At 48.0% G+C, this 23264-nt stretch overlaps 1 protein-coding gene across 1 annotated transcript in view; it reads right to left on the bottom strand.

Moving 5' to 3' along the window:
- Positions 1 to 16542: 16542 nt before the first annotated feature.
- Positions 16543 to 23264, bottom strand: part of PEAK3 (PEAK family member 3) — a 36974-nt gene continuing 30252 nt past the window's right edge. Inside the window, exon 3 of the mRNA XM_069217209.1 lies at positions 16543 to 20264. Coding sequence (XP_069073310.1) covers positions 19212 to 20264 — 1053 coding nt within the window. The 3' untranslated portion in view covers positions 16543 to 19211. The remainder of the gene's footprint in view (positions 20265 to 23264) is intronic.

Genomic DNA, 23264 nt, shown 5'->3' on the forward strand with positions numbered 1-23264 from the left:
CTGTCCACAAGAGGCTTTTGCCTACAGATAGCTAAACTCAACGTCTGTTTGCACTGTGCCCTCCACTGTTCGCTTTGTTCCCACTCAATTCTAGTTTTAAATGAAAGGAACCAAATTGCTATGCTGAAATTGTGGACCTGTCCAAAATGACAACTCTCTGCTGCTGAAAGCGACAATATCTGAACGAGTAATTTTGAGGATTGTATTTGAAGGTTAGGAAAGTACCCCCTTTTTGGCATGGTAACCCCCATTTTTCAATCAATCAATCAGTATATTTATAAAGCGCACTATATACGGGGGATGGAGGCAAGGTTGAGGTTGGAAGAGCGGAGTTGTCGGGTGGGGGTGTAGAAGCTGAGTCTGTTAAGGTAGGCTGGTCCGGTGTTGTGGAGTGCTTTGTGTGCTTGGGTGACGAGTTTGAAGGTGATCCTCTTGTCGACGGGGAGCCAGTGCAGGTCACTCAGGTGGGGGGTGATGTGGCTGCGGCGGGGAATGTTGAGGATGAGTCGGGTGGAGGCATTTTGGATCCGTTGGAGGCGTTGCAGGTGTTTGGACGGGATGTCTGCGTAGAGTACGTTGCCGTAGTCGAGCCTGCTGCTGACGAGGGCCTGAGTTACTGTTTTTCTTGTTTCAGTTGGGATCCATTTGTAGATTCTGCGAAGTATGCGGAGGGTGTTGTACCAGGAGGAGGAGATGGCGTTGACCTGTTTTGACCTGGAGAGGGATGAGTCGAAGATGAAGCCAAGGTTGCATGCGTGGTCAGTTGGCGATGGAGGGGTTCCCAGCGAGGCTGGCCACCACGAGGCGTCCCAGGCGGAGGGGGTGGGCCCGAGGATGAGGACCTCCGTTTTGTCCGAGTTCAGTTTCAGCCGGCTGCCTCTCATCCAGTCGGCGACGGCCTCCATGCCCTCGTGGAGGTTGGTTTTGGCGGTGTGTGGGTCCTTAGTGAGGGAGAGGATGAGTTGGGTCGGCGTAGAAGATGATGTTGAGTTTGTATTGGCGGGCCACTTGTGCGACGGGGCCTTGTAGATGTTGAACAACATCGGGCTGAGGGATGAGCCCTGGGGAACGCCGCAGATGAAGTTGGTGGCTTCGAATTGGAAAGGGGGTAGGCGGACTCTATGGGTTCTTCCGGAGAGGAAGGATGTGGTCCAGTCGAGGGCTTTCTCTTGGATCCCTGCTTCGTGGAGGCAGATTTTCAGGGTGTGGTGGCAGACTGTGTCGAATGCGGCTGACAGGTCTAGGAGGATGAGGGCGGATGTTTCTCCATTGTCGAGTTGGCTTCTGATGTCATCTGTGGCGGTGAGGAGAGCGGTCTCAGTGCTGTGGTTCCGTCTGAATCCGGACTGGGAGGGGTCGAGGCTGTTGTTGTCTATCGGGTGAGTTGTGTGTTGACGATTTTCTCAATGACTTTCGCCGGGAATGGGAGCAAGGAGATGGGCCGGAAGTTCTTCAGGTCTTTGGGGTCCGCCTTTGTTTTTTTCAGTAGAGCGTTGATTGCGGCGTGTTTCCAGCTCTCCGGGAATCTTGCTGTTTCGAAGGAGAGGTTGATGACCTTCCATAGGTGTGATGCGATGGCTGTGTCTGCTTTGTTGTATATGTGGTGTGGGCACGGGTCTGACGGTGATCCGAAGTGGATGGAATTCATGGTCTTGCGAGTTTCGTCATTGTTGATGCTGGTCCAGGAGGTCAGGCGGTTGGTGCGGGTGGAGTTCGTGGAGGGGGAGACTGGCGTGTTTGGGGTAGTAGGGGTGTTGAAGCTGTCGTGGAAGTCAGCGATCTTTTGGTGGAAAGCGGTGGCTAGGGCGTCGCACAGTTCTTCGGAGGGGGGGATGTCATTGATGGTGGCACTGGGGTTGGAGAGCTCCTTCACGATGTTGAAGAGTTCTTTGCAGTCGTGAGCGTTGTTTTCCAGGCGAGTTTTGAAGGAGGCTCTTTTTGCTAGCCTGAGGAGTTGGTGGTGACTGCATGTAGCGTCCTTAAGTGCTGTGTGGCTGTCGGGTGTGCGTTCGTGGAGCCATTTCTTCTTGAGTTTACAGCAGTTGCGTTTGGAGGCTTGGAGGTCGTTGGTGAACCAGGTGGCTTTTCCGTTGGTTTGGTTGTTGGAGGGTTTCTTGAGTGGTGCGAGGCGGTTGGCGCAGACTTTGATCCATAGCCAGAGGTTGTGGGCGGCGGTGTTAGGGTCGGTGGGGTCGGTGGGCGGTTTCTGAGCTAGGGCGTTGGCCAACTGGTCTTCGGTGACTTAGCTCCAGCGACGACAGGGTGGTTGCTCGGTGTGGTGGTGTTTGGTTTGTTTCTTGAAGGTGAAATGGATGCAGTGGTGATCAGTCCAGTAGAGTTCGGTTGTGCGATTGAAGAGACGTGGTTGCTTGTGGAGAAGATGGGGTCTAGAGTGTGGCCGGTGGTGTGGGTGGACAAGCTGTCTGAGGGCGAGGTTGTCGATCAGGGTGGTGCAGTTGATGTCGTTATTGTTTTTGAGGTGGAAGTTCAGGTCCCCGAGGAGTATGTCGTCCGTGGAGGCGAGTGCGTGGGTGCTGGCAAGGTCGGCGATGGTGTTGCTGAACAGTGCCCTGGGTCCAGGAGGTCTGTAGACGAGCGTTCCTCTGAGGGTGGTGTTGGGGTCAGTGTGGATTTGAAAGTGTAGGAGTTCGGTGGAGTTGAGGGAGTCGTCCAGGTGGGTGTGGACTTCGAGGGTGGTCTTGTTGACGATGGCTATGCCTCCTCCGGTTCTGTTGATGCGGTCTCTGCGGGAGATCTTGTACCCATCTGGAATGGCTATGGCGATAACAGGCACTGAAGAGTCGTTCCACCAGGTTTCGGTCAGGAAGGCTACATCGGGGGCGGTAGAGCTGAGCAGGTCCCAGAGCTCGATGGCGTGCTTACATGCGGAGCGAGAGTTGAGGAGTATGCAGTGGAGGTGGTTGGTGTTGGTCCTGGGAGGTTTATGGGCTCTGACACAGGTGAAGCTGCAGTTGCAGCAGGAAAAGGGTCCGTGTGCGTTTTTCGGAGTGGCCTGGAAGCAGGTTGTAAGGAAATGCCTCCTTGGCATGGTTGCCCCCTGACTTTTTGCCTTTGCTGATGCTATGTTTACAATTGAAAGTGTGCTGAGGCCTGCTAACCAGGCCCCAGCACCAGTGTTCTTTCCCTAACCTGTACTTTTGTATCCACAATTGGCAGACCCTGGCATCCAGATAAGTCCCTTGTAACTGGTACTTCTAGTACCAAGGGCCCTGATGCCAAGGAAGGTCCCTAAGGGCTGCAGCATGTCTTATGCCACCCTGGAGACCTCTCACTCAGCCAGACACACTGCTTGCCAGCTTGTGTGTGCTAGTGAGGACAAAACGAGTAAGTCGACATGGCACTCCCCTCAGGGTGCCATGCCAGCCTCTCACTGCCTATGCAGTATAGGTAAGACACCCCTCTAGCAGGCCTTACAGCCCTAAGGCAGGGTGCACTATACCATAGGTGAGGGTACCAGTGCATGAGCATGGTACCCCTACAGTGTCTAAACAAAACCTTAGACATTGTAAGTGCAGGGTAGCCATAAGAGTATATGGTCTGGGAGTTTGTCAAACACGAACTCCACAGCACCATAATGGCTACACTGAAAACTGGGAAGTTTGGTATCAAACTTCTCAGCACAATAAATGCACACTGATGCCAGTGTACATTGTATTGTAAAATACACCACAGAGGGCACCTTAGAGGTGCCCCCTGAAACTTAACCGACTGTCTGTGTAGGCTGACTAGTTCCAGCAGCCTGCCACACTAGAGACATGTTGCTGGCCCCATGGGGAGAGTGCCTTTGTCACTCTGAGGCCAGTAACAAAGCCTGCACTGGGTGGAGATGCTAACACCTCCCCCAGGCAGGAGCTGTGACACCTGGCGGTGAGCCTCAAAGGCTCACCCCTTTGTCACAGCCCAGCAGGGCACTCCAGCTTAGTGGAGTTGCCCGCCCCCTCCGGCCACGGCCCCCACTTTTGGCGGCAAGGCTGGAGGGAACAAAGAAAGCAACAAGGAGGAGTCACTGGCCAGTCAGGACAGCCCCTAAGGTGTCCTGAGCTGAGGTGACTCTAACTTTTAGAAATCCTCCATCTTGCAGATGGAGGATTCCCCCAATAGGGTTAGGATTGTGACCCCCTCCCCTTGGGAGGAGGCACAAAGAGGGTGTACCCACCCTCAGGGCTAGTAGCCATTGGCTACTAACCCCCCAGACCTAAACACGCCCTTAAATTTAGTATTTAAGGGCTACCCTGAACCCTAGAAAATTAGATTCCTGCAAACTACAAGAAGAAGGACTGCCTAGCTGAAAACCCCTGCAGAGGAAGACCGGAAGACGACAACTGCCTTGGCTCCAGAAACTCACCGGCCTGTCTCCTGCCTTCCAAAGAACTCTGCTCCAGCGACGCCTTCCAAGGGACCAGCGACCTCTGACTCCTCTGAGGACTGCCCTGCTTCGAAAAAGACAAGAAACTCCCGAGGACAGCGGACCTGCTCCAAAAAGACTGCAACTTTGTTTCAAGCAGCAGCTTTAAAGAACCCTGCAACTCCCCGCAAGAAGCGTGAGACTTGCAACACTGCACCCGGCGACCCCGACTCGGCTGGTGGAGAACCAACACCTCAGGGAGGACCCCCGGACTACTCTCCGACTGTGAGTACCAAAACCTGTCCCCCCTGAGCCCCCACAGCGCCGCCTGCAGAGGGAATCCCGAGGCTTCCCCTGACCGCGACTCTCTGAAACCTAAGTCCCGACGCCTGGAAAAGACCCTGCACCCGCAGCCCCCAGGACCTGAAGGACCGGACTTTCACTGGAGAAGTGACCCCCAGGAGTCCCTCTCCCTTGCCCAAGTGGAGGTTTCCCCGAGGAAGCCCCCCCTTGCCTGCCTGCAGCGCTGAAGAGATCCGTTGATCTCTCATAGACTAACATTGCGAACCCGACGCTTGTTTCTACACTGCACCCGGCCGCCCCCGCGCTGCTGAGGGTGAAATTTCTGTGTGGGCTTGTGTCTCCCCCGGTGCCCTACAAAACCCCCCTGGTCTGCCCTCCGAAGACGCGGGTACTTACCTGCAAGCAGACCGGAACCGGGGCACCCCCTTCTCTCCATTCTAGCCTATGCGTTTTGGGCACCACTTTGAACTCTGCACCTGACCGGCCCTGAGCTGCTGGTGTGGTGACTTTGGGGTTGCTCTGAACCCCCAACGGTGGGCTAACTTGGACCAAGAACTGAACCCTGTAAGTGTCTTACTTACCTGGTAAAACTAACAAAAACTTACCTCCCCCAGGAACTGTGAAAATTGCACTAAGTGTCCACTTTTGAAATAGCTATTTGTCAATAACTTGAAAAGTATACATGCAATTGAAATGATTCAAAGTTCCTAATGTACTTACCTGCAATACCTTTCAAACAAGATATTACATGTTAAATTTGAACCTGTGGTTCTTAAAATAAACTAAGAAAAGATATTTTTCTATAACAAAACCTATTGGCTGGATTTGTCTCTGAGTGTGTGTACCTCATTTATTGTCTATGTGTATGTACAACAAATGCTTAACACTACTCCTTGGATAAGCCTACTGCTCGACCACACTACCACAAAATAGAGCATTAGTATTATCTATTTTTACCACTATTTTACCTCTAAGGGGAACCCTTGGACTCTGTGCATGCTATTCCTTACTTTGAAATAGCACATACAGAGCCAACTTCCTACACAGGTGGTGTCTCGGCCGGTGATCAGTGCGAGGAGGGTGCTGGCGTCGTAGCGGAGGCTGGTGATGTGGCTGTTGCGGGGTCCAGGGGTTCTGGTGCTGGGCGTGGTCCAGGCGCAGACGGGCTTGCTTCTGGAGCGCCCGCTGCGCGCGACCGCCATTAAGAAGGGAGGGGGGGAGGGAGGAGCAGCTGAGAGGCGCGAGCAAATAGGGGCGCATGGGGAGCGGTGAGAGAGCGGGAAAAAAGGCGCAGAACGGAGGGAAAAGTGGAAAAAAGGCAAAAGTGAAAAAGACAAAAAGTGAAAAAAGCAGAGGAAAGCAGAACAAGAAATGCAAGAATGCAGGAAGGAAAGTCAAGGATAGCCAAAGATCGCAGAAGAATGGACAGAGCAACAGAGAAACAGAGAAAACACTCTAGCGCTCACCAGGGCAGATCTGGTCCAGGAGGGCCTCGATCCCTTGGAGCAGCGAGGGCGGGGAGGGGGAGACACGGGCATGGCTTGGTGATGCTATGCGCGCGGGGAGTGTTATACCTGGCCAAAACAGGTAGGAGACATTTTTAGCCTGTTGTCAGTACATTTTGACTGTTCAATGGGATCCTGCTAACCAGGAACCCAGTGACTGTGCTGTCTCCCTTTAAACTTGGTTGCTTGGACCACAAACACCCCATATTTGGCATACTGGTGCCCCTGTATAAATCCTTAGAGTATTGTACCCAGGGCATTGGGGCACCACCCATGGGAGCCCCTGTAAAATGTGTCTGCAGGCCTACCATTGCAGCCTGTTTGATAAGGTGCATGCACCGTTTCACTTCAGGTCACTGCACCAGGTCACTGTAAGTCACGCCATGGTAGGCCCTCCTAGCCCAGAGGGCAGGGTGCAGGTACCTGTGTGTGTGGGCACCCCTGCATGAGCAGAGGTGTCCCCACAAACTCCAGCTCCATTTTCCTGGACTTCGTGAGTGCTGGAACACCATTTTACGTGTGTACTGGACGTAGGTCACTACCTAGATCCAGTTACATAATGGTAACTCTGAACCTGGTCATGTTTGGTATCAAACATGTTGGAATCATACCCCTGTGCTGTTGCCAGTATTGGTTGTATGCTTCGATGCGCTCTGGGGGCTCTCCTTAGAGGACACCCCAGCATTGCTCCTACCAGCTTTCTGGGTTTTTCCAGGCAGCCCACGCTGCTGCCACCCCTCACATGGGTTTCTGTCCTCCTGCTGCTTGATCAGCTCAAGCCCAGGAAGGCAGAACAAAGGATGTCCTTTGGTAGAGGGAGGCAACACCCTCTCCCTTTGGAAGTAGGTGTTACATGGCTTGGGATGGGTAACCTCCCCAAGCCACTGGTATGCTTTGAGGGCACATTTGGTGCGCTCCTTGCATAAACCAGTCTGCACCGGTTCAGGGACCTCCTGTCCCTGCTCTGATGCGAAACAGGACAATGGAAAGGGGAGTGTCCACTCCCCTGTCCATCACCATCCCTGGGGTGGGGCCCAGAGCTCCTCCAGATGGCCACTCGATTCTGCCATCTTGAATCCAAGATGGGCAGAGGCCTCTGGGAGCATCTGAGTGGCCAGGTCAGGCATGTGACATCAGAGCCACCTCCTGATAGGAGGTCACCTGACTAGGTGACCAATCACCCTTCGAGGGCTAGGGTCTCCCTCTTGGGTGGATCCTCGGATTCAATGTGCAAAACTCTATCAGGAATCCTCTGCAACGTTTACTTTGACTTCTGGCCACTGGAACCGCAACTGGACTCCACAGGAACCTACAATCTGCAGCTACAGCGATGACTCTGCTCTGCAATATTGTTTCTCTGGCTCCTTCTAGGAATTGCAACATTTCCCCAGTGGTGCATCCTCTGAGGACAGCAAGTCTTCAGCCTCCACAAAAAGCAAGGCATCTCCCCTGGAGGGAAGGAGTCACTTCCCTGCATCCGAAGGCACGAACTGCAATGACCACTGGCTGTGTGGCGCTCCTCTCACCCTGAGCTGCATGGATCCTGCATTACGGGTGGTTGTCTGGAATGGTCCGGTTGGTCCGCTCTACCAGCTGTCCAACTTTGGAGAAGGTAGGCCCTTGCCTTTTCAGGCAGGACAGTACCCCATGCAACGAGTCTCTTGTAGCTACCAAGGCTTGCTGGTATCTCCTTCAACTGATCTTCAGGCTCCGTGTAACCCCAGACCCCAGTAATCTTCCCTGTGATGCACATCCCTCTGTGTGCTTCTCCTGCGATGTGGGACCTCTCTTCAGCTGTGCTGCGTGGGCCTCTCTGCAACTCCTGGACTCCTTGCCTGTGGGTCCTCTGTGGGGGCTACCTCTTCTTCTTCAGGGTCACCTGGGAGTACCCCCTTGGACCTTGCAGGTCCCCGGCAGCTCCACTTTTCCACCAACTGCGACATTTGCATTTGCAAAGCCTTGTTGGTGGTTTTTCCATACCACAGGCTGCCTGCGATCCTTCATCCAGTGTTTGACGTCGACTGCATCACCCAGGATCTCTTCATTTGCTCCATGAGCCTCATTGCTGACCATCTGCGCCTCACCGTCAACCAACTCCTTCAGCCACAGACGGGTAGGTAGTGGCTCCTGCCACCACCAGACACTCCAATGAAACTGGACTTGGTCCCCTTCCATTCCAAGTCTTCCCCTTCCAGGATCGACCTGTGGTTTCTTGCAGTCCTTTGGGTTGGTTTGGGGAGAACCAGTAACTCCTGTTCACTGGGGGGCACTCTGGTACTTACCTTAGAGGTCCCCTAGTTTGTCCAGCTCCCCTCTACCGATTCCACTTCCTTGGTTGGGGACCTGACCTTCACATTCCAGTTTTTTAGTATATGGTTTGGTTCCCCCCAGGCCTTCAGTATTGTCTATTGCTTTGCAGTTTTCAATTGCCTTTTATGTCTATTTCTACTTGCTGCTGTACATATAATAGTGTGTTTACTTACCTCCTATTGGAGTAATGCCTATCTAGTAATTCAGTATTTGTGTTACTAAAATAAAGTACCTTTATTTTTGTAACACTGTGTGGTTCATTTATGTGTGTAAGTGCTGTGTGACTACAGTTGTATTTCATGAGGTTTGAATGTCTCCTAGATAAGTCTTGGCTTCTGAGCCACAGCTACCTCTACAGAGCCCTGGCTTCCAAGACACTGCCTACACCTCACTAATAGAGGATACCTGGATCTGGTATAAGGTGATAATACCATAGGTACTCACCACGCACCAGGCCAGCTTCCTACACTGTGCTTATTTAGTGCTTGTGTTTTCCATTGCTCGGCACAAGGTGGTGCTGTCTTTGTAGTTCTCTGTGGAGCACATCAGTTTAACAATGAAATGCACATCAAAAAATGGGTGTTCAGGCCATTCTTACTCCTTTGGGTGGTCTAAAAGTGTCAAACTATCACATTTATAGGACGGTGCTGTTTAGGTGGGGCGTTTCCACGGGTGTGTTTCAGCGTCAGTAGTTCCAGACGGTATTGCTACCCCCAGTGGCCTCCTGAGCAATAACCTGAGCCCTGGCACTTGTTTATGTACAAATTAGGCATTGCGTTTATGGCGCTAGCATAGCGCTTTCTTTCATTTTATGCGGCCCGCGGTGCATGCTGACCGGTCCAATGCGTAGGTACCCAGTATTACCTATGTAGCGCCTCGTACATCTGAAACCGTCGTGGCGCTGGTAGTAACATCTTTAGCTGGCTCGTTCGTGAATTATGTAAGAGTCGAGAACGACTTTCCTAATACGTTAACTGCAGAGCAGCTTCTCCGGTTTGGCAACTGGTGAAATAATCAGTATCCGGTTCCGCTTAAAAAAAAAAAAAAAAGCCTATCGGGGAGACGTAGCTCCTTGAGTCATCTTCACCAGCGGCGCCTGTATCTTATCATCCACGCAGGACTCTCATGCCTGGGCAGGTAAGTCCAAGAAAAATCATAACCCGGAATTACTGCAATTTTCAAAGCAAAAACACAGGGCGCAAACATGTCAAAAGCCTGTTAATCTTGTCTGGCTTTTTAAAATCGATTTTAAAGCAGCTAGAGAGGGACTGCTCTGGTACAAAAAATACACAATTTCTTATTCCAGGTCGGCAAAGGGAGAGCAGATGCCGGCATTTTTGTCAGATAAAGATGGCAGCCCTGTATCGTCTGGCCGACTCAAGCCATCATTATGCCAGTTAGCAGTGGTCCTGAGTTCCTGGGAGTTGACAACAGCGCGCAACCAAAAACTTTGGGACTTTCCGCAATTTACGTTGAACCCACAGCGTTGGACTCTGTGCGCTCCTGAATCCACCCTACAGATGCACTCAGAATGAGGGCGTTTATAGCAAACGGCTAAATTCAGTGTGTGGGGCCCAGCTGGCCGTGTGTGGTCCTTGACTGACATCCTGTGGACATTTTAGATATTGCCATTTTATTGAAATTGAAAATAAAACAGAAAAAATGGTTACACAAAATAAAGGTATAAATATGAAATGCGCCGTTTAGTAGCTCGAACCGTAAGGAGGCCAGGTCATTTGATCTTCAGGCACGAACAATGAAATGTGGCAAATGTTTTCTTAATCAGCTGCAAAATGTCCAACTCTGCCGCTTAATCACCGCCCACAAAATGTAGCATTTGTTCCAAACCCCCCACCCTCAGCAGCAAAAAAGAACCTCTATTTAAAGTCTAATGCCCTCAATCTGGGTCTCAGTAATGCCGAGCGAAGCACAAGCAGCAGTATGCAGCCTGAATAGAGGTTACATTTATTTTTACACACTGTTTTCTATTCCCTGAAAACATTTCGCCGTGGAAAACCTACCAGATCATATGCAGGGGGGAATATACAGACTTTGGATTTCTGCAACTGTGAATGGAGGAACGTGTGTGGAATGACTGCATTATAACCCGTTCCAATATGTTAACAATGTGATTTGAGAACAATAGGAAAACAGATTTCTCCTATATATTTGATTCCACTTTAGGAGTATAAAAGTCTACACCTCTTAAATTGACTAGGTCATCTGGTTTACAAACAACACTGATGAAATATGGCAGATCTTGTAAAAATCTCGAGCTTCAAAATGTACAATGCTTTATTAGCTGTCATGGACTGGCATATTGTTCCATGTGGATGTAAAACTCTCCACCCTTGCTCCCTTTCGCTACACTTATATCAGCCTAATTTGAATTGGACCCTGTAGGAAAGTTCCCTCTTCTTTGGCATGGTTGCCCTCATTTTCTGCCTGTTGTTAGTGTGTTTGACTGTGTCCACTGGGATCCTGCTAACGAGGATCCCAGTGGTTATGCTCGCTCCTGTCAATCTTGGAAACTGTACCCTTTTCTTTCCACTTTTGGCATACTGGTCCCCTCATGTAAATCCTTAGTATATGGTACCCAGGTATCCAGGGCATTGGGGTACCAGGGGATCCCTATGGGCTGCAGCAGTTATTCTGCCACCCATAGGGAGCCCATGCAAAAGGTTCTGCAGGCCTGCCATTGCAGCCTGCATGAAATGGGTGCATGCACCCGTCTTCACCACAGCTCACTGCACCAGTTCACTGTAAGTCACCCCTATGGTGGGCCCTCTCAGCCCAGAGGGCATGGTGCAAGTACCTGTGTTTGAGGGCACCCTGCATTAGCAGAGGTGTCTCCACAAACTCCAGTTCCATTTTCCTGGACTTCATGAGTCCGGGGACACCATTTTACGCGTGCACTGGACATAGGTCACTACCTATGTCCAGCTACATAATGGTAACTCCGAACCTGGGCATGTTTGGTATCAAACATGTCAGAATTATACCCCACTTCTGTTGCAAGTATTGGAAGTATGATTCCATGCACTCTGGGGGCTCCTTGGAGGACCCCCCAGTATTGCTACCACCAGTCTTACAGGGTTTTCCAGGCAGCCCAAGCTGCTGCCACCCCTCAGACAGGTTTCTGTTCTCCTACTGCTTGATCTGATCAAGCCCAGGAAGGCAGAATAAAGGATTTCCTTTGGGAGATGGAGGTAACACCCTCTCGCTTTGGGAATAGGTGTGATGGCTTCGGAGGGGTAACCTCCCCAAGCCTCTGGTATGCTTTGAAGGGCACATTTGGTGCATAAACCAGTCCACAATGGTTCCGGAACCCCCAGCCCCTCCTTTGGCGCGAAACTGGACAAAGGAAAGGGGAGTGACCACTCCCCTGTCCATCACCATCTATGGGGTGGTGCTCCGAGCTCCTCCAGAGGGTTCCTGGGTTCTGCCATCTGGTTTCCAAGGTTGACAGGGACTCTGGGAGCATCTGAGTGGCCAGGCCAGGCAGGTGACGTCAGACCCCCCTGCTCATAGGTGCTTACCTGGCTAGGTGACCAATCCCCCTTTCAGGGCTATTTAGGGTCTCTCTCTTGGGTGGGTCCTCAGATTCAGCTTGCAAGATTGCAGCAGGGTTCCTCTGCAACCTTCACTTCGACTTCTGGCCTCTGGAACTGCGACTGGACCCTCCAGGACCCAACACTCTGCCTCTAAGAAGAAGAACTCTTCTGCAACATTGTTTCCAGGGCTCCTGCCAGCAATTGCAACACTTCCACCGGCTGTGCATCCACTGAGGGCAGCATGTCTTCAGTCTGCACTAGACAAAAGAAGAAATCTTCCTTGGAGTGAAGGAGTCACTCCCCTGCATCCGCAGGCACCTGCTGCAACAACAACTGGTTGGATGGATCTCCGCTCATCCTGAGATGCATGGATCCTGCATCACGGGTGGTGGTCCGGAGTAGTCCTCTTGGTCCTCTCTGCCAGCTGGCCAACTTTGGTGGAGGTAAGCCCTTGCCTTCTCACGCAGGACAGTACTCCTGTGCATTGCGTCTCTTGGAGCTGCCAAGGCTTGTTTGCATCTCCTCTAAGGGATCCTCAGGCAATGTGTAACTCCAGCACTCTTTCCTGCAATGCACAATCCTCTGTGTGTTCTCCTGTGGCGTGGGATCCCTTTCTATAGTGCTCCTTCTGTGACTTATGTGTCCCCGTCCTGTGGGACTCCTCTGGGTGCTGCCTTTACTCTTGTGGGCTATCTGTGGGCTATCTTGTGGGTTACCTTTGAATCCCTCTCCTGGGCCTTGCTGGTTCCCGGCAGATCCCCTTTTCCACAAACCGCGAATTTGCCTTTGCAAGGCTTGTTGGTGGAATTCCTGCACTGACACCCATTTACAATCTTAACTCTAGCATGGGACATCTTCTGCATCCATCAGAAACTCTTTTCCAGCTCCAGGACTGCAGTGCTGACCTAACCTTCATCACTGTCGACCAACTCCTGAAAGTACAGTTGGGTGGGTAGTAGCTCCTACTCCTCCTGGACTCCACTGTGACTCTTGGACTTGGTCCCCTCCCGCCACAGGTCTTCCTCTTCAGGAATCTTCTGCTGGTTTCTTGCAGTCTTGTCTGGGTGTCTTCTTTTCTATCCTTTTGGATGGTATGGGGAAATTCCAGTTATTTACTCCTGCTTTCCTGGTTGCTGGGGGGGTACTGTGTTACTTACCTCTGTGGTTTTATAGTACTCCCAGCTCCCCTCTCCCCTCTATACATTCCACTTACCTAGGTGGGGGTCCAGTTTACGCATTCCATTTTTTTAGTATGTGGTTTCAGCTCCCCCTAGGGTCACTACTGGTTATTGCTGTTTGCACTGTTTTCTAACATTTTCTATGCCTATTTCTGTTTGCTAGTGTATATATTTAGTGTATTACTTATCTCCTATTGGAGGGTTGCCCTTATAGTATTTTGTATTATTGTGTAACCAAAAATAAAGTACCTTTATTTTAGTAACACTGAGTATTTCCTTTCATGTGTGTACGTGCTGTGTGACTACAGTGGTTTTGCATGAGCTTTGCATATCTCCTAGATAAGCCTTGGCTGCTGATCCCCAGCTACCTCTAGAGAGCCTGGCTTCTAGACAATGCCCACACTTCACTAAGAGGGGATACCTGGACCTGGTATAAGGTGTAAGTACCTTAGGCACCCACCACACACCAGGCCAGCTTCCTAAGGACCCTGACCTAGACTTGAAGACATACTTGGGTTCTTTAACGTCAAATTTGCTGAAATGCCAGGGAGAGTGGGAGTAACACACACACCCCTTGAGCCATGACAACATCACAGCGTTGACCTTTTGTTCTACTGCAGTCAAGCCTTAGTGTAATAATTATAGCTGAGAGGCTAATGGCGCCAGGAGTAGACCTGTGGACAGTAAGGCCCTGATTACAAGTAAAGGTGCTATTTATCACACCTGATAAATAATGATACCACAGGGTATGCTATTTATTGATTGCGGTTTTGGTGTTTAAATCACAAAATCCTCATAATACAGTAAATACCATCTGTTTTTCCCCTGTTAAATTTTGGCAGGTTTGACCTGCTGAAATGTAACAAATGTTGAGGTATTGAGTGCATTTGCTAATTATCGGATGAGTTAAATACAACCAATGTATAAACATTGGTTTACACGTGAATCGGAATACACCGACCAACTTGTAATCAAGCCTTATGTAGGGCTTTTAGACTGGTCATGCTTATTGCAAAGAAGAAACCAGGGGAGAGTGTTTCTAACTAATAAGGCTAATATGTTCTGGTTTTTTTTGGCCACCTCACTGAATTACCTTCTCAAAAGAAACTTGGTGTATGGCAAATCATGCCTGGTCCGAAAAATTTCAGGCTCCCCTCCTATCCTCCACCTGAACATTGCCGCATTCTATAATTTGTCAAGTATGAATTTGGAATTAAATCCAGCTCCTTAAGTCAAGTTGATTTAGGTAGGGCATGATGCATATTATGTCACTCACTTACGTAAGCATGGTTCTTGGTAGAACTGGTAAACATTTTTGTGAGCGGTGCACCGAAGAAAGCGGGAATGGGCTCCAGTGGAGGACCTATTGCAAAAATGCTACAATAAAAAAAAATTAAAACACTGGATGAAGAGGGCCAGCTCACCTGTTAAGTTAGGCTTTGATCAACTCTTGACTTCATGAAGTCCTTCCATAAATCATGATCAAATATGGGGCTTCAGTGGTAGGGGTGTTGGAAATCTCCACATTTATTCATGCCGCAGTTTAGATGCCCGATATCTGGTCCAATGAAAAAGCTCCACGTGTTCTGGCAGGCAGTACTGAGGCTTTTAATAGGCCCATAATATTTAGCCAGGATTTAATAAAAAATGTGTGGCCTGGCCACTGGCAGCTGTGAGACAAAATAATAAGATAGAATCCTCCTTATTCTCTTATAAAGATATCCAGTCACTTACCCCACCCATGAAAGTCACAGTGGGCAATCAATGAAATTTATAAAGCACATTATGCTGAGGCATCAAAGCGCTAAAGATTGCAGGAGCTGTCATCATGGAAGGGAAAAGAGACAAGTTTTCAATTGTTTTCGAAAGGCTATAAAAGAGTCCAGACTTGAAATATGAGTAGGCAAAGTGTTCCATAGTTTAGCTGCTGCTACATTAAAAGAACGCCCACCCTATTGGACTTTACGAAATCTGGGCACGATTACCTTCCTAAGGGAAGATGATCTAAGAAGTCTATTAGGGGTGTACCGGCGAAAAGCTGATCTCAGGGAAACAGACCCCTGATGATGGAGATCCTGAAATACCACACCCAGTGCCTAAGTGTCGCACGCCTTTTGACAGGAAGCCGGTGATGGGAGCGCAGACCTTCCCTCTTTGAAGGTTAACTAACTAACTCTTACATACACCTCAAAACACTCTTCTGAGCCTATGTTTCACTTGTTCCAGTTCAGTAATTTCTTATGCAGTCACTCTATGGTAACTTAGCCAGAGAGAAATGGAGCCCGTACATTTGAGGGAGCCGAGAGGCAGGGCGGAGGATCATTTACAATGAGGGAGAATAAATTGCACATTAAGAACTAAGGCCTAGAGGAAGCAGCTAAAGCGGGGGGGATGGATTGATTTCTCGCAGAAACTAATGTATTGCCTGTGTACTGCAGTGCAAAGCACACAGGCAATGCTTATTAGCCTTCTGCAGTTGTCTGTGCATGAAAATTTGTACTTGAAGGTTTCCAGCACCAATCATTTGATGGACAGTGCACATTTGCCTCTAGGCCACAGTGTGTCAGCTCAGGCAAGAACACCAGTAGCGTGCAACTCTTGGTAGATAGACATTCTTCTCTCGCAAAGCGCATAGGGCCTGATTGCACGTATATACCAGGCTGATACCAATGTGCCCAATCACAACTGGTCCAGTCAACACCAGAGCATGGTACTCCCTCCAGCTGCTTCAGAGATGCCACTGTCTCCAGATGCCCTCAACACCCCCAACACAATCCACACCGATCCCACTCTCCCAATTATCGCTTTGTCAAAGCAGCTAGTAAATGGACATGGAAAAGAGACTCTTATTTTGCCCAGAATAGGGATCAAGTATGCAGTTCGACTTGGTAAGATTGAGAAGGCCTGTTATTCCTGATTCTGGGTGGATTAAGTTGTACTAACCAGATTATTGTGTTTGGGTTTCGCTGGAGACATTCATTCTGACCATCCAGGTTTCCTTGTTCCAAAATCCGACAACTCTTAATTGGGCCCATTGCCTACTGCTGTACCCTATTTCCTTCCCTAGAAACACACGTGGTTACTGGACTCCACCACAAACAAGTACTGGAGGCTGCCTAGTGGAAGGGTCATCCAAGGTGCTCCAGCAGGTGCAGCTCTAAAAAGGCCTGGAGAAGGTCCGGTCTCATTATTATGTTGAACTGGACGACACCTGCATATCTGAACGGGATTCTGTTCCAAAGCTGCACTTCTGTCCACATGTCCCTGTCCTGGATGTAAGTGAGGCTGCCTCCTCGTTTACTACATAATGACAATGGTTCAGTTGGTGTTAGTCAATGTATGTTGGTCCATTTTAATAAAATAATGTGTACTTTGGTTTCATGTTGCAAATGCTTTTTTTGCCATAGCATTAGATAAAAACAGTGAACAAACAGGCAATGGCTCACTGTAATACATTCTCGAGAAACATGGTTTTACTGATCTCTATAACATATAAATTTGTTAAAACAATACAATGAAAACATCTTTTTACACATGGAAACCGAGCCAACGCAGGGCTTGGTACTGGTTGGATGTGATGCACACAAAACAGGAGTATTGCATATTTCATCTGTACAGGCGGCTAGACAGATATCTGCAGGGAATCTTGATGAATTGGAAATGGATTTTTGGATTTAGTGATCCTGTATTCTAAAGTGGGGGCTTTTATGTAGTGTTGGACTAACCCTTCGCGCACTCAGGCACTGCGAGATGAGCCGGCCTGAAAAGGCCAGTGAGGTACCAGATTGTGTGGACCTCAAATGGCCAAATAAATGGTCCTGATAAAGGCATTTTCAGGTCGGCCCACGTGGCAGCACCAGAGTGCCTGATGCGCTAGCCAAGGTCCAAAGCGTGCTTTTGGTGCATATCAAAGAGATTCAGCGGTAACTGTGCTAGGACTCTCTAGAAAGCTGTCCATGAGCACCATTTTCTGAACTGGGCAGCCAACTGAAGTCCTGCAGGGAATGACAGAACCAAGTCTCAAGATTTGGATGCTCCTCACATTAACATTCACAAACTAAAAAAATGAAGAGAAACAGGGCATTAAAATTGGGCTCAAAAGGGAAATAAATGCCATAAAACTAAGAAACAAAATAAAATGGCCCTAACCTCCTACAGATTTAGTCAGTGAGCATACTATTCGAACAGCAAGCAGACTTCATCTCTCTGCACTATACGTATGTCCAACTGAACCCTCTTTCTACAACCAAGAGACCTTCAGTACCATAGTAACATGGTCCTTCCTCTTCCAATCTAGGGGAATTTTCAGATATGCAGAGAAATGTATATGAGATCTGTCACAGAAATGGATTATAAAATAATGGGGGTAGATATTATTCCACATTTATCACATGGCAAGCGGTATACACATTCTGGGGAAGCCTCTTCTAGGCTATACAGCCCCAACTACACAAACAACTAAACAAACACCCCCTAGACTAAAGTAACCAGCTAAGGAAACAAATAATAACATATTTTCAAAGCCTTGGGATTCTTCGTGCAGAACTGGGATGGTCACGTTTGCCTCTTAGACGATGGATTGTGCCACTACCAATTCACATCACCAAGGCCTTCAGTGTAAATGCACAAACACAAATCTTTGACCAGAACAAACCTGCCATAGGTGGAGATCTGCAGGACAGTGGGGCAGATATTTCAAACAACCTGCCGCCCAACTCCAAATGAAAGAGTGGCATCAGAGATGAAAGGAAGCTAGCCTTTGTATGTGAGAAGAAAGAACAGCAATGACTCCTCCCACTGAAAGAGTGCGATCTGCACTGAGGTGGAGCACAAAAAGCCACCATGGACCACACAAACACCCTGAAGAAAGCTTCTAGTTCATTAATACCTACAACAAAACCAGTCATAGAAAAACAAGAGCAAACAGAAAACCTGGTTTGAACTGACGGCATAGTTCCCCACACCAAATCATGAAAATTGTCAATCCAACCACAAACAAAAAAGAGGTACAAAAAAAAAGATCAAACTGTATTCTCTGAATTCCCCCTCCCAATGAAACCCTGGAAACTGTCAACCAAATTCGTTGCTCCCTAAAGAATTCTGATGCCTTGCATACCCCTTTAACTGCACCAAGTGCATATTAGCCAAACCAAAACCATGTACCTGCTATTCTGCCAATAAATGCTGAAGGTTTACTTAAGGTACTACAATAGCAGCCCCCAAGCAGAAATAGGATATCACCTATTACCTAATGACACAGAAAACAAACAGAAATATTCCAGACACACATCTGGAAAAAGGAACACCAAAGATTTTCAGTTCAGAGTCCGACAGACCAAGCAAAGTGAAGCAACACATTCCTTGACACCAGGAGATGTCTAGAAGCAGACACGAGTAGGATGCATGAACCAGGAGAACACCAAAATCACACTGCTTGACCCTCCTAACAAAAGAAGCTAAACAAAGATCTACATCCCATTGGGAAGCAAACACAAAACAGGAAATAACAAAAGAATTCTACAGAATGCTAAATACACCATAGCAGAATATCTCATCACAATGAAGATTCTCAGTTGAGGGAAAGAGTCGACTCAAGTAAAGCTTCAGCGATTACAGACTTGAAATCAAACAAGGGTGGTATATACTGATCTGAAAAGAAGAGTGATACTGCCACTGCCAAAAGTGCTACCTGGGCCTAGCGGACAACAAGGTCCATGTCTAATAGATAAGAAGAAATACAGAACTTTTACCAGGGCAAATTTGTCAAAAGACCATAGAGGCTTGGATTTGAAAAAAAAGATCCATATTCTGCTGGGTGAATTACCAGAAAATGCAATAGACTATTACCAGCTTATGACATCATTAGAAACACAGATACTGTAATAGACACCTTTGTAACTCATATGGCTCCATAAAACATTGGAAATGCTTGTGTACCCAAACATTTGCCAGTTAAGCACAAACTGTTTCCATTCTGCTGAGTCCTTCCCAAAGACTACAGAACATACAAGATCCGTGCTGCATAGAGCAGTGCATGGTCAGTTGTTTGTGTAAAATACTGGCAGCACAGCCACTCCTCTGTGGTTCTGGCTACTTCTCCATTCACAGACTTCTCAGCAAACCTCATGATCAGCAGTGCTTGCTTTATCTCAATCCAGTTCTGAAGTAATACTGGCCCCAGCGACTGCTGCCGGAAAAGTTCCCTCCTTGGGCCCCACAACAAGACTTGCAGGATGGTTTTTGCTTGAGTGACTGACATTCTTCCACGGGGATCAGCATGGAGCAGCAGGGCCGCCAGACGCTGAAGTCCCTGAGAGTAAAGGGACAAGTTGGGAATTGATGGCAGATCTGCAGTGCTGTAGTCTTCACCCAAGGTCTGCGATGAGTCCTGAAAAGGGTTTTCCTGGTGTAAAATCTCATAGATCAAGATGCCCAACTGGAATTCATCTACCTTCTTATACTGTATGGTGGAAAGTAACTCTGGTGCCAGCCTGGCCTGCGATGAAGATGAGGCTTTGTTAGGTGGAGAAATGGACAGAGAGGTGCGCTTTGCTTTGGAAAAATTGCTGATGACAAGCCGGGGAAGGTTCATTTTTCCGGGTAGGTTGTATGGTCCTCGTTGGTTCACTGTGTCTTCCACAATCAGTAGATTCTCAGGGCAGAGATTACAGTGTGTGATTCCTTGCAGCTTCAGGTGCTCCAGCCCATTGCACAGCTGTAGCAGAAGAAGGCACGCCAGGCGCTCATAGTCATCGGGCTCCGATATGTGGACTTCCTGATACTCTATCAGAAAACGAGCAAGGGTCTTACTGGGGACTTGGGGAGTCAAGGCCACCTGGGAATGACATGGGGCACAGTTGCTGATAGACCAGTGAACTGCACTCCCAAAGCCATTTTGATCAGGTGGCAAGAGCGTCTCCACTGAAGAGTCTCCACTGAGGCAGTCACTGACCGCTTGAATGTTAAAATGGGGTGAAATTGTTTTTTGTAAGGAGAGGCCAACAGGCTCCAGAAGTGAGCTGCTTGACTTGTCATCAAACTTGTGTACCTGAAAAAAAAAGAATGGGATCGGTTGTTATGGTTTGATAGGCTGAGCCAATTATCTTAGCAAGAGCGAAAACAACATTTAATCAATACAGCGGAGAAGGGATTGAGGCGTGAATGAGGTTCTGACTTCTCACTCACTCAATTATCTCTGTTATGAACAGTTCCTGTTAAATGACGTGTGTTTGGTGCAATGAATGAGTGGATGCTTAAGGCTGTGTAAACAGTGAATTTGTTGGACTGCTTTCACTGCTGTGGATGTCATGTGTTGCACCAAGTATTGGCTTGGTGTTTTGAATGGGATGGACTGGTGTGGGCTGTGTGAGGATTCGATGATTGGTACTTTGAATGGGCTTGCTGGCTTTGGGATGAGAATGTTTTAGTTTTGTATGATGTAGTTACTTGGAAAAATTGAGGAACTTGAAAGCCTAACTGGAGTGTGTGGCTAGCTCTGTTGTGCTTCGCGGTTCTGTGGGGCTGGGCATGGAGATTGGAACCGTTTCCATTGTAAATATGTTGAAATCACACAAGGCCCCTTCAGACACGATTCTTTCAATTACAGTCCATTATTGCTTCCAGTACGAGAGACTCTCAGAACTTCATTCAATGGGTGAAGGTGTCTGGGTAGAATAACCAGGTAGTGTATGTTAGTTAAGTGCTGATAATTTAAAGGATGGCTTGTGTTAGTTGTGTTTTGTTGGTTATATTTTGTTTGGATTGATTGGGTTTCCTAGAATAAATGTGATGGGGTTGGTTGGAGTTTGGCAATAGGTTTGATAGTATTCTGTGGCGGGGTACATTCATTTGACGGCATTGGTTAGTATTGAGGAATGGATGAATTGAATTTGATAAGGCAAAAGGGATGAATTTGTCGTGATTGTAATTTTGTGTGGATTTTAATTCCTTGTTGTGCTTTAAGAACTTGAGTCCTGATAACAGAATCCATATGTTGGGGAGGTTTGAACAGGCTGCCATTGATTGATTGTGTGGCATGGGATGATTTCTTTGCTGATTTGGATTGAGTTGCTACTATGAGTTTTCTGATTGGGCTGGTGAGTTGGTGTAGACCGGTGGTTGTAAAAAGTGGTTAAATAACTATAGATCTCATTCAGCATCTGGCGGTGAAGGAACCCCCTGTGCATTAGGGCTGACTGTCAGTGTCTTAATTACACCGTGTGTCCCTCTAAGGTGGCTTGCCAACACTACATAAGAACAGTGCGAGAGTAGATGCTGTTCAAAGTTTTATTCATGAACAACACTTTTTTTTGCTTAGAAGCACAATTTATTTGACACTGTCCTTGCATCTCCAACGTGAAATATGTTGTATGAAACACTTACATTGTTGCACTCAGCAGAACCCAAGAATGTACGGTAAGACTGCTTTTAGTAAAATATTATTGTGACCATACCAGCTATATTTTTAAGACTGCCTCTTGGGGATGTCAATATGTGTTGACAATGTGAGGCTTCTGGAAGCACCACTTTTCGAAAGGTCACAGCCTGTATAACAGTGTTATATGCTTCATATTGTCTATTCTGAGTTTCTCACTGCATTGTGGAGTCACTATATTAAATGGTACAAGACAGTGCTTCATTTGTAAAAGAATAAGTGCTGTGGCCCAAATGCATCTACGAAGCCAGCCGGCCCTGCTGGCGAACGTCGGGGTTGCCGAATACCGAGCCTATCTAGTCTTTATTTCACCTCATGCATCTTTCGTCTAGCAATATGCCCCCCGGTCGCTGCTCTCTCCTTTGTCACTTTTTTTCATCTTTCTCTTCCTCGTCCTTTCCCCCTTTGCTGTATTTCTCCCTCTGTTCTGGGTCAAAGCCTGATGATTAAAAATAACTCCTGGTCCCAAAAAAAAGAGGCCGGTGCGCCCCACCTGCAACCACCGGCTCAAATTAAGCACCTGTAAAAGATAAGCAACATTGTAATTGCTCGTGAGTTAATCGCTACAATGGGAATACAAATTGCCATGAAGCGAATGAGTTATTCTTTTCACCCTTTAGCAAATATATGTACGAATGTAACACTTTTTGCCTGCTGTAAAATCACTTCCTGAGTTCGAAAGTCTTAGTCTATAGTGTCTGAGTGGAGCAAATAATAATCAAGAAATGAGGCGCCTCACTGCATACCCATTGCAACATTCTCAATGATGTTTGTTATTTAAACAAGAAACATTTTTGTTGATCTGCATGCTTTTGCAGCAGATGCAAATTATGTGGAAGACGCTGCAAGTCTACCGTTAGATGGAAAACTCAGCAGCTACCGGCAGAGGCGTTTTACGGAACGGGCAAAGTGGGCAATTGCCCAGGGACCACACCTTCCAAGGGGCCCCTGTGAAAGTGAGCGTTCTTTCTATTTGACCACTGCCTATTCTATTTCTCTCTCTAAACCTCTCTCGCTCTGCCTACCTCTACCACAGAGTCGTCGTAAAGATTTTTGGAATCCCAGTCAGGTCCTATTTCAACTGTTGAGTGACCCCTTTAAGGTTTAACATATAAGTTAGTATTGTATGGCATCACAGAAGGCATGAATTGTTAGGAAATGGTTGATGAAATTCAAATTTGTTCCATCCACGGCCCTCAAAATTTACCTTGCCAGGGGCCAAAAAGATCTTAAGATGACCCTGGCTACAGAACCACATAATGCCAGTGGCCTGCATATAACATATGAACAAATTGCGCCCAGAAAAAACGCGATATCAAAAAAGTAGTGAATTGGCTTGAGGTGGTTCCTGTATTATACCTTGAGTATACGTCACCACTCAAAAATCGCCTTGACTTTAGTGTTCACTCTGACGTGTGACCAGAGCATGTACCTGCTGCCACCACGCAATGAGCAGGCAACAAGTCCTATCACAAGTGCATCAGCTGTTCGCATTGACGTTTGGCCAAGAGGTTAGGGACCATGCCATGAACGTGACCCAGAAATCCCTAAGCTCTGGGCCAGTGCCAAACCTCAGACCCCATAGATCACTGGAGGAGCCACACAGAAGATTCA

This window comes from Pleurodeles waltl, chromosome 12 (assembly GCF_031143425.1).
Source record: "Pleurodeles waltl isolate 20211129_DDA chromosome 12, aPleWal1.hap1.20221129, whole genome shotgun sequence".
Classification (NCBI taxonomy): domain Eukaryota; kingdom Metazoa; phylum Chordata; class Amphibia; order Caudata; family Salamandridae; genus Pleurodeles; species Pleurodeles waltl.